The sequence below is a fragment of the Mchenga conophoros genome, linkage group LG20 (genome assembly GCF_057382185.1).
Source record: "Mchenga conophoros isolate Kocher_MC1m ecotype Shallow Benthic linkage group LG20, M_conophoros_male_GT1.1, whole genome shotgun sequence".
Classification (NCBI taxonomy): domain Eukaryota; kingdom Metazoa; phylum Chordata; class Actinopteri; order Cichliformes; family Cichlidae; genus Mchenga; species Mchenga conophoros.
In genome coordinates, this window is record NC_140545.1 from 32,774,758 (window position 1) to 32,792,320 (window position 17,563).

The following is a 17,563-nucleotide window of genomic DNA, read 5'->3' on the forward strand; positions in this document are numbered from 1 at the left end:
CACCTCCACAGGACAAGACTCAGCAGTCCATCTGCATCTTAAGGATAAAGGACACTCTTTCGAGGATGCCAATGTTCACAGTTTGGACAGAGAGGACAGATGGTTTGAAAGAGGAGTGAAAGAAGCCATCTATGTCCACTGTGAGCGACCATCTTTGAACAGAGGCGGGGGTTTACGACACCAACTCTCTGCCATCTATAATCCAGTTTTGAGATCCCTTCCCAGATGCGTTAACGCCCACTCACATCCTTTTTTATTTATTTATTTATTTTTTGTCCCGTTTGGATCTATAGCCATCAGAATTGTTGTCTTAATTGGCCTTAAGAAAGATGCCAAGCAGATTTATTTTACCAAGTGGATCATCATGGCCTTGCCATATTGGTCCATTTGATTGACCTTTATTATAATTATGAATTTATTTTATTTTCAGTTGCTACAAAAGGGACAGACATGACTGGGGGATAGGACAGGGAGAAAGAATGAAAGAAAGAGAGGGAGAGAAAGAAAACCAAAGGGGAGAAGAGACGGGGGGAAGAAAGAAAAAAAAAACCCAAACAAACAAAAAAAAAACACCTGGGTCACCTGTATGGAGAAAAAAAACAGAAGAGAAAGCAAACAACAAAGAGCAACATAATAAAAAAAAAAGCACCATCACAATAAACTAGCTAGCAGTAGATATCAGTAGATACTAAATAATAAACGATAATGTGCAGCACGCAAGATAGAAAGCGTACAATATGCTTTGAGGCAGCAGCCAAGAAAGCTGTAGTCCACGTCTGTGAATATCCAACACCCACTCACATCCTGGGCCATCTGATCTCAGGAATTCGCATGATAAGGTGGGGCCAGGTTTCACAATGAACTCACCCGAAACTCTGGCTGATTGGGACCCACACCCAGTTTCACACCTTGGCTCAGGCATTTAGAGGATCATCAGGGGGTCCTTTTGTCCCTCTGTGGGGGGAAACTCCCACTAGGTTTATATCTGGGACTCTCCACCATTTGACCTTAGAACTGAAGAAGCTTCTCGGATGAGAGGTGAAACGTCTTCAAGCAACTTAAAGAAGTCCAGACGCTTTTCTTTGCAAGCTCCTTTGACTAAATACAGGTATGTTACTTTTCCTGGAGGGCAGCCATTTTTAAAAACAAGATGGCAGCTGAAGTGTAAGTCAGACTGTGTCAGACCTTCGTCCCGTAATGATTCTCTCCTTCCTGAAACAGTTCCAGGAACTTCCTGTAAAGCTTCAGGGCCGTGCATGAGTCCTCCGTGCTGTCATGGGTTTCTCCCTGGATGTTGAGGCCTGTGGACATGAAAAAGAATGATCAGAAATTATTCTCCTTTCTTTCTCTCTCAGTCTATCTTCCACAAGCTCTTCTGGAAGCTTTGCTGATTTCAAATAACCCTTATCTTCACCTTACACTCTCTTGTTCGTGAGCATGGAAGAGCCTTTGCCTGCCCTGGATCAATTGTTTGGTCTTTTTCACTTATTTTCCTAACTTAGTAGAGTTGAAATGCCTGCTCAACGAGAGAAAGGTAAGATGACATTTTTCTTGCAGACATGCTTGTGGCTCAAGAAAAAATGAGTATCTGTGTTGCATCATTTAGACATATAATGCTTATGAAACTACACATTGTGAATTCAAGAGGGAAATTTGTGTCACACGCTGAAGAGTATTTCATGGTTCTCATGGAGTGGTCACTTTTATCATGAAAGGCAAATGAAACTATGTGGAGAGCAGCATCTGATGAAGACAGTAGATTCCATGTTGGTTGGTGGAGAAAGATCCTGAAAGACGTCCACTGTTAAAAATAAGCATAAGTGGAGAGACCTGAGTATGGTTTTCATCTAAAGCTAGTCCACCTTCCAGAGGTCGTCTAACTTCCAGGATTATTAATGGTAAACCAAATCAACAGTCAAGTATCTTTTGTCATTAAGTGTATTTTAAATGAAATTCAGCTTTCTGTTGGCTAAACAGCATATAGTACAATTCAGCACCTGGAAACACAACACTTACCAAAGAATCAGTACAGTGGTAGCTTAAGTCAAAGTGAGCCTGCTCAGCACATCTGTGAAACATCCAGCAAAGGTCAGCAGCACAATCACATTCAGCCAAAGAAATATGTCTAGTATCTCGTGAACATGGTGGTTACCCTAACCCTAACCCCTAACCCCTAGGCAGAAGGGAGAGGAACCTGGCCCAGGGGTCTTGCCCTAAACATAACCACTCCCCTCTTCTCGCCTAACCCTAACCCTACTTAACCCCCTAAATTCATTGGCACCCAGAAAGAATTAAAAATCCACAAAGGATATGAATAAATAAATAAATGTCACTTAAAAAGCCTGCCTGCAAGGGAATAAAAGACCACACGGGACACAGAGAAAAGGGATAAAAACTTTATTAAGAACAGAGAGATAAAACCCAGAGAGGGACACTTAAAGATTAAAATTCATTGAGCTCCAGCCTGAGGAAGGCGTTACAGACGCCGAAACGTCGCGAAGAAGAGCTCAACAAAAAGATTGATGGCCTACTAAACCCCCGTGATGGGCAATTTTTTGAACAATTATGTTGGTGGGGGTACCATCCCCCATTCCACGAAGGACCGTGCACTTGTGGGTCTCCAGCATTGCTGGGGCCCCAGTCCTTTCTCAAATCCTAACTCGCCTGTGCCTCGTGGGATGGGCGGTGCCCTTTACCTTCATTTCCTAGCCACCAGGTGAGACCACGTAACGGAAGTCGGACCCTGGTCTCTCAGGGGTCGGTCTCTTGGTTGGGGAGTCCCCCAATGCACACATTGGTGAGACCTACGATTGGAAATTGGTCCTGGAAGGGGACCCGTGATGCCTATTGGCGAGACCTAGACTTGGAAATTGGTCTCTGGAAGGGATCCGTGATGCCAGTGTGTGAGGAGGCGGTTCTTCCTGCTTGGGGCTGTACCCCTCAGCGAAGGGGCCCCACGATGCCTGTTGGCCACACAGTAAACCCCAATTGGGTACAATTTAAATTTCATAACTTAATTTTTGGTGGGTAGGCAGAAGGGAGAGGAACCTGGCCCAGGGGTCTTGCCCTAAACATAACCACTCCCCTCTTCTCGCCTAACCCTAACCCTACTTAACCCCCTAAATTCATTGGCACCCAGAAAGAATTAAAAATCCACAAAGGATATGAATAAATAAATAAATGTCACTTAAAAAGCCTGCCTGCAAGGGAATAAAAGACCACACGGGACACAGAGAAAAGGGATAAAAACTTTATTAAGAACAGAGAGATAAAACCCAGAGAGGGACACTTAAAGATTAAAATTCATTGAGCTCCAGCCTGAGGAAGGCGTTACAGACGCCGAAACGTCGTGAAGAAGAGCTCAACAAAAAGATTGATGGCCTACTAAACCCCCGTGATGGGCAATTTTTTGAACAATTATGTTGGTGGGGGTACCATCCCCCGTTCCACGAAGGACCGTGCACTTGTGGGTCTCCAGCATTGCTGGGGCCCCAGTCCTTTCTCAAACCCTAACCCCTAACCCCTAGGCAGAAGGGAGAGGAACCTGGCCCAGGGGTCTTGCCCTAAACATAACCACTCCCCTCTTCTCGCCTAACCCTAACCCTACTTAACCCCCTAAATTCATTGGCACCTAGAAAGAATTAAAAATCCACAAAGGATATGAATAAATAAATAAATGTCACTTAAAAAGCCTGCCTGCAAGGGAATAAAAGACCACACGGGACACAGAGAAAAGGGATAAAAACTTTATTAAGAACAGAGAGATAAAACCCAGAGAGGGACACTTAAAGATTAAAATTCATTGAGCTCCAGCCTGAGGAAGGCGTTACAGACGCCGAAACGTCGCGAAGAAGAGCTCAACAAAAAGATTGATGGCCTACTAAACCCCCGTGATGGGCAATTTTTTGAACAATTATGTTGGTGGGGGTACCATCCCCCATTCCACGAAGGACCGTGCACTTGTGGGTCTCCAGCATTGCTGGGGCCCCAGTCCTTTCTCAAATCCTAACTCGCCTGTGCCTCGTGGGATGGGCGGTGCCCTTTACCTTCATTTCCTAGCCACCAGGTGAGACCACGTAACGGAAGTCGGACCCTGGTCTCTCAGGGGTCGGTCTCTTGGTTGGGGAGTCCCCCAATGCACACATTGGTGAGACCTACGATTGGAAATTGGTCCTGGAAGGGGACCCGTGATGCCTATTGGCGAGACCTAGACTTGGAAATTGGTCTCTGGAAGGGATCCGTGATGCCAGTGTGTGAGGAGGCGGTTCTTCCTGCTTGGGGCTGTACCCCTCAGCGAAGGGGCCCCACGATGCCTGTTGGCCACACAGTAAACCCCAATTGGGTACAATTTAAATTTCATAACTTAATTTTTGGTGGGTAGGCAGAAGGGAGAGGAACCTGGCCCAGGGGTCTTGCCCTAAACATAACCACTCCCCTCTTCTCGCCTAACCCTAACCCTACTTAACCCCCTAAATTCATTGGCACCCAGAAAGAATTAAAAATAAATGTCACTTAAAAAGCCTGCCTGCAAGGGAATAAAAGACCACACGGGACACAGAGAAAAGGGATAAAAACTTTATTAAGAACAGAGAGATAAAACCCAGAGAGGGACACTTAAAGATTAAAATTCATTGAGCTCCAGCCTGAGGAAGGCGTTACAGACGCCGAAACGTCGCGAAGAAGAGCTCAACAAAAAGATTGATGGCCTACTAAACCCCCGTGATGGGCAATTTTTTGAACAATTATGTTGGTGGGGGTACCATCCCCCGTTCCACGAAGGACCGTGCACTTGTGGGTCTCCAGCATTGCTGGGGCCCCAGTCCTTTCTCAAATCCTAACCCTAACCCCTAACCCTAACCCTTTTTGGTCTTTTTGGTGGCTGCCACTAATCTTTAGGATAACCTCCCCGATTAACATAACAGGTGTCTGATCATTTTAAGACTCTGTTAGAAATCAGTTTACTCTGACTGGCTTTCAGCTTTAGCTGTTTCAGCTGTTTTATTGAGTGTTATGTTTTTATTGTGTATTTCTGTGCATGTTTGTTGATATAGTGATCATAAATGTACATTTTTTTATAGCCTGTACAGCAGGAATTTTAAATGAGCTTAAAAAATAACCCTAGTCTTGACTTCTCACTGAGTAACAAAGGCTTCCCCTTAGAGTTGTTTTTCCTGAGCAGTAAAACCTGGGCTGTAAAGAAAACATGGCAGGGAAAAAGAAAAGTGTCTGACTGCTGTCAAGTGCTTTGCAAAAAGTTTTATTATGACAAGTTTTATTCAGTTTAATCAGCAGCTGGATTGAAAACGTTATATTTGCTTGTAGGAGCTGCACTGAGATCAGAATAAACGCTGAATTTGTCTGTGTTGATGTGGTTTGGTCTTAGATTTTTCTTTCTAAGTTTTAAGAGGCGCTGATCTTGACTATTAAAATAATGCAAGAAGCTCTTTTTAGATACTGTTTTATTATATAATTTAATTTATGGTTGATTTTCACATTTGCTTCATTTAAAATGTAAGTGATTCTCTTGCTTCAGACGTTATATCGGTAACAATAATAGATCGTATTAAAGATGGATGTGTTTTAGGTTTTTAATAGTGAAGCTGACACAGAAGTGTCTTAAAGCTGCATTCTTTCTTATGCTACCAAGGGGCAATACCTGGCTGAAAGATTTGTTGTCCTGTCTGAAGTTGTTTGTTTGATGTTGTTTGAAGTTTCCAGATCCAGATGCTCCTTCAGTCCCCACAGTCAAAGCAACTGAGGCACCTCTGAGAGTTAAAAACGGTCTTTCAATGTGCAGCTGTTCTCAGAGGTGTTACAATAAGGACTTCACCAAGTTCAGTGGAGTTAGAAGTTCACATGAATTTAGCAAGTTAGTTTCAACCTAAATATGATAAACCATGTTCTAACTAAAATGTACAGCTCTACCCTCATCATACGACAGGGAGAAGACACCAAAAACCAATATCACTCACTCATGAAAGGGAACAGCCATGGAATTTATCCATCAGGGTCAACTTTATTTAGCATCAGTAGGAATTTGAATAATGGAGGAACCTTCATTTGATTTTAATGTTATTGAAACACAAAAACTCCCAGGGCTTATGTGGCTGGTAAATTAGCCAACTAAATTAGCTAACTATAAAATTATAGCTTGCAAAAATGATTGCTAGCTAAACCATATCCTTTTATTCTCTTAACTTGTGTTTTATGCAGTCACCAACACATTGAAAAAACACAAAAGTCTCCTTTCTGCAACGTTACAAGCTGTCAGGAGAGATATGTTGAATTTTAACATCCTCCTGGATGTCCAGCAGTTGGTTGTCCTGTCAACCGCAGCATAAACAATGTGGCCGAGAGAGGAAGCAGGAAAGAAAAAAAAAAAAAAAAAAAGGAAAGAAAAAACCCCACGTTGCATGTGACAACTTAGTTCAAGCTATGCTGCTTCTTCACAATACGGTTATCTTCAGAGAAGGGGAGATAGGAGAATACGGTTTCTCACCTGTGTGAATTCTCTTGTGTTTTTCCAATGTTGATAAGTCAGCAAATCTTTTCCCACAGGTGCTACAGGAATACGGCTTCTCACCTGTGTGAATTCTCGTGTGTGTTTTGACCTTTGATAAGGTAGCAAATCTTTTCCCACAGGTACTACAAGGGTACGGCTTCTCACCTGTGTGACTTTTCGTGTGTTTTTTGACTTCTAATGAAGTAGCAAATGTTTTCCCACAGGTGCCACAAGAATACGGCTTCTCACCTTTGTGAATTCTCTTGTGTTTTTTGAATGTTGATAAGTCAGCAAATCTTTTCCCACAGGTGCTACAGGAATACGGCTTTTCACCTGTGTGAACTCTTAGATGTGTAATCATATTGTATTCATCCTGTAAAGTTTTTCCACACACTTCACATTGTACAGACTTGTTCTTTGTGTCCGTTCTACTTTTACTCGATGACACAGGAAGGTTGTCTACTCTTTGACTGTGACGTCTCTCATTCAGCTCTGTATTTCTAGTAGTTCCTGAGACCACATGCTGACTTTTTTCATTATCTCGGGTCTCTGCTTCAGGAGAGCTGTGAGAAAGGAGCTGCTCACTGTTTGGTTCTGGTTTACTGTAGGCACTTTCCTCATAAGCGGGTGTCACCATGAAGGTATCAGCCTCCTGCTTCAGCCCAAGCTGCTCTCCCTTCTGACTGCTGCCAAGTTCCTCCTTTTCCTCTTTAATCTGTGGATTCTCTGGTTTCTCCTGGTTCAGACTGGAGTTCCTCTCCTGGTTACAGACCTGCTGGTCTGTAAGAACCTCCTCTTCCTCAAAAGCATGCTGCTGTAGGGCATCTGAATGCACAAAGGGGAAAAGATGATAGTAAAACAAACATTTGAGAAAATATTTACTGGTCTGAACCATTAGCAGGTCTCTACATAGTGAGCCTGTTGCTCACATCAATACTTTAGCTTCTGTCTCTTCTCTAGGTTCAGTCCGCTTCTTCAGCAGCAGCTATGTCTGTAAACACACTGCTCCACTACCACAGTAGTGCTGTCCTCCTCCCTTCTTCTTTGGGGGTTGATGGCGTTTGACATATCAGCTTACAGATGCATTTATCCCACCTTCTGGACTGGAGTGTGAACAGGAGAATAGCAGGGAAGACAATTATATTCTTTCATCAGTCTTATAATTCAATACTACAATTTTCCATTTACGCCTAGATTTCTGGGTTTAATGTTTTCCATAACACGTTGTATGCCTGTATTAAATTAGGTAACAGTTTGAGTAAAAAAGTAATGAGGACCTCAGGTTATGGCTGAGCAAGTACAGCGTCAGCAGATTAGAAATACGTTTTGATGACGGGGCTACATAGGGCCTTGGAAAATTCACAAAAAAAATCTTCAAGTCAATTCTGAAATTAACAGGTCACCAGTGAAAAGAAGCTAAAACAGGGCTCATGTGTTCTCAATTTTTGGTTTTAAGTAAGAAGTAAATGGTAAATGGCCTGCATTTGTACAGCGCTTTACTTAGTCCCTATGGACCCCTTTGCACTTTACACTACATTCAGTCATTCACCCACACACACACACTGGTGATGGCAAGCTACACTGTAGCCACAGCTGCCCCTGGGGCGCACCGACAGAGGCGAGGCTGCCGGACACTGGCGCCACCGGAGAAGTAAGAAGTCTGACTGTTGCATTTAGGATCAGCTGTAGTTTCTGTAAACTTTGTTCACCATTTAATTTCTTTAATTGGGTCATTCGCTGCACTGAGTTTAGGAATGTCAATGGGAAAGAGATGTGCAGCTGATGAAACCTTCACTGATGAAATTATGTTCACTATTTGTTCAAAATGTATTTCGAGAGATGATTAATCAAATTTACGAAGATTTTGGAGGAAGTAGTTAGTGTTGCTGTGGATTTGTTTTGCATCAGTAAAGTAGCTAGCTTGTACACTCCATTTTTGTATATGCAACAATGTCGAGAATAACTGAGGATGTTAGAAAGATTTGGGACACAAAATGTGGATTTTTACTGTTTATGCATATATTAAGGGCAGAGCAGGCTGTACCCGCTGTGGAGACTCAGGTCTTTTGGAGGGAAGGGCCCACTCCTGAAGACCTTCTATGACTCTGTGGTGGCCTCAGCCATCTTTTACGGTGTGGTCTGCTGGGGCGACAACATCTCTGTCGGGGACAGGAAGAGACTGAACAGGCTGATCCGGAGGGCCAGCTCTGTTCTAGGATGCCCTCTGGACCCAGAGGCATGAGTGACAGGAGAATGGTGGCTAAGCTGTCATCCCTGCTGGACAGCATCTCCCACCCCATGTAGGAGACTCTGGCAGCACTGAGCAGCTCCTTCAGTGGCAGGCTGCAGCACCCATGATGTGGGATGGAGAGATTTTGCAGGTCTTTCGTCCACTCTGCTGTCAGACTCCACAACAAAGACTTCCACTGATCAAACACACACAAACCCACACATGTGCAATAGCAATAACACTAAGTGAAGTAGCAAATGTTTTCCCACAGGTGCCACAAGAATACGGCTTCTCACCTTTGTGAATTCTCTTGTGTTTTTTGAATGTTGATAAGTCAGCAAATCTTTTCCCACAGGTGCTACAGGAATACGGCTTTTCACCTGTGTGAACTCTTAGATGTGTAATCATATTGTATTCATCCTGTAAAGTTTTTCCACACACTTCACATTGTACAGACTTGTTCTTTGTGTCCGTTCTACTTTTACTCGATGACACAGGAAGGTTGTCTACTCTTTGACTGTGACGTCTCTCATTCAGCTCTGTATTTCTAGTAGTTCCTGAGACCACATGCTGACTTTTTTCATTATCTCGGGTCTCTGCTTCAGGAGAGCTGTGAGAAAGGAGCTGCTCACTGTTTGGTTCTGGTTTACTGTAGGCACTTTCCTCATAAGCGGGTGTCACCATGAAGGTATCAGCCTCCTGCTTCAGCCCAAGCTGCTCTCCCTTCTGACTGCTGCCAAGTTCCTCCTTTTCCTCTTTAATCTGTGGATTCTCTGGTTTCTCCTGGTTCAGACTGGAGTTCCTCTCCTGGTTACAGACCTGCTGGTCTGTAAGAACCTCCTCTTCCTCAAAAGCATGCTGCTGTAGGGCATCTGAATGCACAAAGGGGAAAAGATGATAGTAAAACAAACATTTGAGAAAATATTTACTGGTCTGAACCATTAGCAGGTCTCTACATAGTGAGCCTGTTGCTCACATATACCACTAAAATTAAAGTCTACAAACGTGACAAATTATTTTGGCACTGATGCAAATGTTTAGTTCTGACACTCTTATTAGCAAATTTCAAAGTTCAGCTTCTTATGTCTTTGATATATAAAATAAATAGATGTTGTTTTTTGTTAAATGAATGTGGATGTCTGAATTGGCCGCAGTTACAAGAAGGCATGCTGGGGAAGAGCTCTCTTACACAGTAGTAAACGTTTTGGCTGTGCTTGAAATGCCATGAAAACACTCTTCTTGTCTAACAAATTTAACTTTAGAAACTCTGAATTCCATATTTTCCAAAACAGAATAGAAATATTTATTCATATTACCCAGACCTGTAAACTGTTCAAATTTACCATTTCCATGCTGCAGAGGAAACATAATTCTTTAACTTAAACTGATAACAGAACAAAATGAAACTTGTGATGTTGACTTTGTGTCTCTGTGTAGATTTTGTCTGACCAGTGAGTGGAAATTTGAAACCCAGATGTTTCACGTCTTTCATTCTGGTGAATTTTTACGTACTAATTTTCACCGTTTTGCACAGGTTAATGGTGAAAATGTGTTTAAATAAAGAACAGAAAATCAGGCTGAAGAGATTCATTCATGTTGCTTATTACTTTTTGACCTTCAATTCTCTGACAGTTCATCAGTCTGTCGGAGGGTCAACACAGAAACACAGACAACTATTCACACTCATATTCACACCTATGAGCAATTTAAAATCACCAACTAACCTAACCCGGCTGTTCGTATGTCTCTGGATAGTGAACAAGGGGAGAACATGCAAACTCCACACAGAAAGGCTTGGCTACTTGGTAGAGTCAAACTCAGGACCTTGTTGCTGTGAGGCAACAGTGCTAACCACTGGTCCACTGAGCTGTCTGTGAGTTATATTCACTTTTATTAAATCAACATAGTTTTACATACCTATTCTGTGTAACTTTATCACAGGTTTCCAGATGGTCTCCAGCAGTCTGAGCTGCTTTTTATCAGTCCAGACAATAATGCCTTCAGCCTCCTGCTTCAGCCCAAGCTGCTCTCCCTTCTGACTGCTGCCAAGTTTGTCCTTTTCCTCTTTAATCTGCGGAGTCTCTGGGTCCTCTTGGTCCAGACTGGAGTTCCTCTCCTGGTTACAGACCTGCTGCTCATCCAGATCCTCCTCTTCCTTACAGTCATGTTGTTTTGGGAGGTCTTGAGGAATAAAGAAACACAAGAACAATAATCACTATTGTGTGATACAAAAACTATATATTTTTTATATTTAGTGATTGTTACGGCCCTAGCAGGGCCTCCTCCTGAAGGTGAGCTCTGGGCCAGAGTGCCATGTGAGTGGTTACAGCTAGTGAGCTGAGAGTTTGTGGTGTTTGCCGCTAGTGAGCTGTGTTATTGTGGTTTGCAGCTAGTGAGCTGCTCTTTCTTTTTGGCTTATGTTTTACTTTATTGACCAACGCCTGAGTTTTGTTTGTTTTCTTAAATGGTGATAGCGGCTCTTTTAGTTGAGCTACTTTAATAAAACTGTTTAATTTAACCCGTTTGCCTCCTTAACTCTTTTTCCTCACCCGGACACTTTTTGTTACTTCCCCCTCACCACCTAGACCCCTCAGGGGAACATAACAGTGATATAAAAACTAATATTTTTAAAAGCATGAATCAAAAACCAAGAAATGGTGATCAGCCTATCATATGACCCATTACGAGCCCCACGCACACGCACGCTCAGGGAAATAGTTGTGCACACTCACAGCAAGGATCCTCACTGTGAGCAAAGACACAAAGTTCACCAAACTAAAATGCAATGTGACCACCATGAAAACATCAGTGTGTGTAAGGAAGAGGACTCCCTTACTGTATTTATTTATATTGTATTGTCTGTATAGCACTTTAGAGCACACCTTTCACTTTATTAAAAGCACCTTATCAAGCAATTTATGAGCATTGCACTTTAAGCATGGATTTGCACACAAGAAGTTTAAATATTTGTTGACTATTTATTGGGAATTTTAGGGTCAGTTGGTAGCCTTGTTTCAGATCCTGCACAGCTGTTCCTCGTCAAGGAATGTGGTGGTTGTCTGTCAGGAGAGAAGAATGGTGATTGAGATTGTGATTAAGGTTTACCAATAAGGAAAACTAAGGCAAATGTGTGTGTGAAATCTAGGGATAAAAGTGGTGCAAATAAGTGTTTGTAAGTTAATGATTACTCACCTTTCTTGCCTGTGTCCTCTTCAAGGTGTTTGGGCAAATGTTTCCCCGGGGGTCCAGACACCATTTAAAGGTTCCGGGAGAGACCATTGGTAAAGAGAGTGTGGTGAATCTTTTTGTGCTTGGGTTTCTGGGTTTTTATAATATTGGGTTTGGGGTAACATTAAAGTGTGAAATATTTATTAATATGTAAATGTGAAAATGTATTTATGTATTTATTTATTCTTATTGATATATTGTGTACTGTGGTGGAAGGTTGGGATTTAAGAATTGACCTGAGAGTGGAATAATGGTTAAGTCTGTGACAGCTGAACATATTTAAGGCTGCCAGTTGTCATTAGAGGGTGGATTTTTTTTTGTGCTGTGCAGAAGCTCGACAAGTTAATTGTTGTAAGGAGAGCCATATAGCAAATAAATACTTTGTTCCACTACGCTTGCCTTGGTCTGTCTCACTGTGTTTCCAGCCGCTAAGGGCTGCCCTGTTACAGTGTGTAAAATCCTTTTTTAAATGAAACTTCACTTCAACTTCAGAGAAGGCTGTTAACAACTTGTTAAATGTGTATTCCGCTGACATCTAACTATATTTTACTGCACAATCTCAGTGTTTACAGATGATCTAAAACACTAATGCCTGATGTACTCAACATTGGAATCTGTTAGAGAAAAAATTGAAATAAATAAATGAATTAAAATGTATTAAAACCTAACCTATCAGTGACCATCGACCTGCACCAGTTCAACATAGTCCATCACTGAACATTGAACTACAGCACTGATAAATTCAATTTATTTATTTATATAGCGCCAAATCACAACAACAGTCGCCTCAAGGCACTTTATATTGTACAGTGGATTCTACAATAACAAATACAGAGAAAAACCCAACAATCATATGACCCCCTTTGAGTGAGCACTTTGGCGACAGTAGGAAGGAAAAACTCCCTTTTAACAGGAAGAAACCGCCGGCAGAACCAGGCTCAGGGAGGGGCCGGGCCATCTGCTGCGACCGATTGGGATGAGCAAAGGATACCCAGTTTAACATATTCTAGTAAAGCTAATCATACTGAAGAATCTCAGCTTCAACAGCACATTGTTAAAAACATGTCCATACCTATGATGTGTGAGTTTCTGTCAGGTTTCCGGTTGATATCCTGTCTGCGTAGACGGTTGATCTCCTCCTCATACTGGATGATGGTTTTTTGAACCTCTGAGAAGATTTCTTCATAAACAGCAGTTAGTCTCTCCTTGATGAACTCTCTCAGATACTGTACTGAACTCATTGCTGCTTCAACTGAGACTGGGCGGATCAATACAAGCATCAATAGAAGTGACACAGATGTTAATATTGGTATCAGATCCACACTAACTTGACGGGATCAATACTTTAGCTTCTGTCTCTTCTCTAGGTTCAGTCCGCTTCTTCAGCAGCAGCTATGTCTGCAAACACACTGCTCCACTACCACAGTAGTGCTGTCCTCCTCCCTTCTTCTTTGGGGGTTGATGGCGTTTGACATATCAGCTTACAGATGCATTTATCCCACCTTCTGGACTGGAGTGTGAACAGGAGAATAGCAGGGAAGACAATTATATTCTTTCATCAGTCTTATAATTCAATACTACAATTTTCCATTTACGCCTAGATTTCTGGGTTTAATGTTTTCCATAACACGTTGTATGCCTGTATTAAATTAGGTAACAGTTTGAGTAAAAAAGTAATGAGGACCTCAGGTTATGGCTGAGCAAGTACAGCGTCAGCAGATTAGAAATACGTTTTGATGACGGGGCTACATAGGGCCTTGGAAAATTCACAAAAAAAATCTTCAAGTCAATTCTGAAATTAACAGGTCACCAGTGAAAAGAAGCTAAAACAGGGCTCATGTGTTCTCAATTTTTGGTTTTAAGTAAGAAGTAAATGGTAAATGGCCTGCATTTGTACAGCGCTTTACTTAGTCCCTATGGACCCCTTTGCACTTTACACTACATTCAGTCATTCACCCACACACACACACTGGTGATGGCAAGCTACACTGTAGCCACAGCTGCCCCTGGGGCGCACCGACAGAGGCGAGGCTGCCGGACACTGGCGCCACCGGAGAAGTAAGAAGTCTGACTGTTGCATTTAGGATCAGCTGTAGTTTCTGTAAACTTTGTTCACCATTTAATTTCTTTAATTGGGTCATTCGCTGCACTGAGTTTAGGAATGTCAATGGGAAAGAGATGTGCAGCTGATGAAACCTTCACTGATGAAATTATGTTCACTATTTGTTCAAAATGTATTTCGAGAGATGATTAATCAAATTTACGAAGATTTTGGAGGAAGTAGTTAGTGTTGCTGTGGATTTGTTTTGCATCAGTAAAGTAGCTAGCTTGTACACTCCATTTTTGTATATGCAACAATGTCGAGAATAACTGAGGATGTTAGAAAGATTTGGGACACAAAATGTGGATTTTTACTGTTTATGCATATATTAAGGGCAGAGCAGGCTGTACCCGCTGTGGAGACTCAGGTCTTTTGGAGGGAAGGGCCCACTCCTGAAGACCTTCTATGACTCTGTGGTGGCCTCAGCCATCTTTTACGGTGTGGTCTGCTGGGGCGACAACATCTCTGTCGGGGACAGGAAGAGACTGAACAGGCTGATCCGGAGGGCCAGCTCTGTTCTAGGATGCCCTCTGGACCCAGAGGCATGAGTGACAGGAGAATGGTGGCTAAGCTGTCATCCCTGCTGGACAGCATCTCCCACCCCATGTAGGAGACTCTGGCAGCACTGAGCAGCTCCTTCAGTGGCAGGCTGCAGCACCCATGATGTGGGATGGAGAGATTTTGCAGGTCTTTCGTCCACTCTGCTGTCAGACTCCACAACAAAGACTTCCACTGATCAAACACACACAAACCCACACATGTGCAATAGCAATAACACTAAGTGCATTACTCTTTTTCTGGCATCGCTGTATTATACTGAATTGTATATAGCATTTGGATTCTATTTTATTTGATTGTATGTAGTATTTTATTTTATTTTATTCTATTCTATTGTGTACAGTATCTTATTGATATCTTATTCCAGTGTTGTTCTCTAATTTTTCTATGCAACTTTGCACTGTCCACTGCTGTAACAAAGAAAATTTCCCACGTGTGGGACTAATAAAGGTTATCTTATCTTATCTTATCTTATCTTAAATAAATATATAAAAAATAATTTGTTTCAAATTGCTTTTAAGAAACTAAAGTTTGTTCTCACTTTTCTTTCAGGCTGAAGACAACTCAAGTACTCTTCATTACTCTGAAGTTGATTTTTCCCACATTCCTGCCACCAACAGCGCTCCATCTCGTAATGCAACTGATGCTATTTACTCCACACCTGTGGTATATACCAGCCCTTCCAGCCACACCAAAGATTCTTCATCTCCTCTGTACTCAGCAGTTTAAAAACGGTATTAATGCTGCCGATGGCACCTTCCCTCTCACAAAGATCAACAGGTGTTCGTAATTCATAGAAAATGAGGTTCTTTTCTGCTTATTTAAGTGAACTGAATGTTCAAACTATTAGCCTCGGATTAATTTATTTAATTACTTAGTAATATCTACTTTAACTTAACAGATAATTGCATGCATACTTCTTGGAAACTGGAGTATTTTCCATTAACAAATACAGGAAAACCCAACTGACATGGAACATCCATTGCTGTGTGAGAGCATGCAGTGGTCTCAGCTCAGTCAGCAGGTTGTTCTTGGAGAAACATCCATAAATGGAGTTAACAAAACAGCTTCTTTCACATATAGAAATTTACCTCAAGTGATGTCTTTCTTGCCCAAACCCAACAAAACTGAGACTGAAAAGTGAATAATGGCATGAAAAGCTGCAGAAAACTCAAAAACATTGTGTCAGAAAACCCTAAAGACAAGTTCACTAGAGACAGTTTCTGTATACTTTCTGTTGGCAATGTAAACAAGCAAAAAAAACCAAAAAAAAAATGGGTGAATTGATTTAAAATATTCTTTTAATAAAGCTTTTGGGACTGCGCTCTTCTTGCCTCATTATCCAGTGTTTTCGATCATACTTGGCTCCCATAATCTCTATAATACATGGCGCAGTCTTATTGTTCAGGCCTGAAAGTGAAGCTGATTTGGAAGGTTCAACAAATCCAGCAAATCCAACCACATGTTAGACTTTAATGTGAAGATGCCTAAATCCACAGATGAAACAAAATGCAACCCACCATAAAAAAACAAATAAATGAGCAAAACACCAAATTGAATTATAAACCCCCAGCTTTGCTCACAAACCTGCTTGTTTGTGTAATTTTGTACTGACACAGACACTGAAAGTACTGTGTTAATTGTTTTTATAATCTTAACAATATCACAGTTCTGTGGGTTATTGGATTTGCACAAGGATCTTTGTGTTCTTATTTTAGTTTGCTTCACTGTGCTCAACCTGATTTTTAAATCTTAATTAAAATAAACATGAACATCAACAGTTTTAACTGTATGGTCTTGATTGCAGAATATTTTTATATATAAAGGTACATGGACTGGTTCTTATATAGCAATTTTTACTCTATTTGAACACTCAAAGTGCTTTATACAACACGCCTCGTTCACCCATTCACAGACATTCATTCTTTTTTCTACATCTAAATTGTTTCCATCCAACATTTACACACATTTATACTTATGCATGTTTCTGCTATTAATTCATAAATACAAACTGTCCTCTAGTGCAAATGTAGTAGTACAGGTCCTGTTGTGCCTGGTTATTTTCCCCTCTGCAGCTGTATTGTAACACATGGTGAAGTTTTTATTGCTATTGTAAACGTATTTATGGTATAGCGTCTGGTTCTGTGTGAAGTCAGATGGAAGAGGACTGTGCAGTGTTGTACTGCAAGACCTCCCTCTTCTATGTGGTGATAACCCAGCTATAAACCTTACCAGCATCTACAACGCTGGTATTTTTTCCCAGTGAGGAAGCACTACATCATAGTCGATGGATCAAAAAGGCACCACCTAGTGGCGATGTATGAGAACTCAGAAACGGTGGTGTCGTAAAACAAATTTTCACTTCCATCTTTATTCATGAATGGATGCAAACACACCTTTTCTGCATTCATAATTTTAACAAAAATGAATTGTCTGCACTACAAGTTTGACTGAATGAGACCAGCAAAGTTGGAAAATAGAATACGTGTTTGGTGCAGGTAATCTAATTTTTAAAATCAAAAAGAGGAGGGGGAAAAATCAAGCTTTCAAATTTGCGTAGAAAGAACAAGAGAAAAAAAAGGTTTGCCTTCAAATGTCAAACTACAAACTGCATCACAAAGCCACAGCACTGTCTAATAATAGTGCAGACAACAAGACAGCAAAATTTATTATAAACTGTGTTGTTTGCAATGACTTTTATACTGACTTTTTATATTGTTCACATAAGTTTGTGACTTTAATATCAGAGAATTTCATATATTTTTCCTTTTTCTTTGGAGTAATATTTTCACTTCATGCAAATTTTTAGATGACTGCTTATTCAAACTTCCTATTGGGAATTGTTTTAATGCAACGTTCCTTGTGAAATCCAATGAAAATATAGTTACATCAACATAAGAAGAATGTGACAACTCGAAGGCAAAAAAGCTGTTTTGATAAAAAG

General features: G+C 41.3%; 1 protein-coding gene across 1 annotated transcript; it reads right to left on the reverse strand.

The window, feature by feature from the left end:
* Positions 1-1,179: 1,179 nt before the first annotated feature.
* LOC146551215 (uncharacterized) lies at positions 1,180-13,201 on the reverse strand. Its single transcript, XM_085261017.1, has 7 exons — positions 13,033-13,201; positions 10,650-10,913; positions 9,300-9,604; positions 8,988-9,269; positions 6,456-7,388; positions 2,858-2,963; positions 1,180-1,301 (listed from the first exon to the last, which is right to left on the reverse strand). Exons 1-7 carry the CDS (start codon positions 13,199-13,201, stop codon positions 1,180-1,182), a joined length of 2,181 nt encoding a protein of 726 aa, XP_085117143.1.
* Positions 13,202-17,563: the final 4,362 nt, after the last annotated feature.

Excerpts from the sequence above, each read along its gene's own strand:
- LOC146551215 (XM_085261017.1), bottom strand. The coding sequence starts at position 13,201 with ATGAGTTCAGTACAGTATCTGAGAGAGTTCATCAAGGAGAGACTAACT. Across the intron at positions 9,605-10,649 it reads GATAAAGTTACACAGAATAG|ATGCCCTACAGCAGCATGCT; the intron begins GTATGTAAAACT and ends TTGTGCATTCAG. Across the intron at positions 1,302-2,857 it reads AGACCAATTTCCAAGTCTAG|GCCTCAACATCCAGGGAGAA; the intron begins GTCTCGCCAATA and ends TCATGTCCACAG.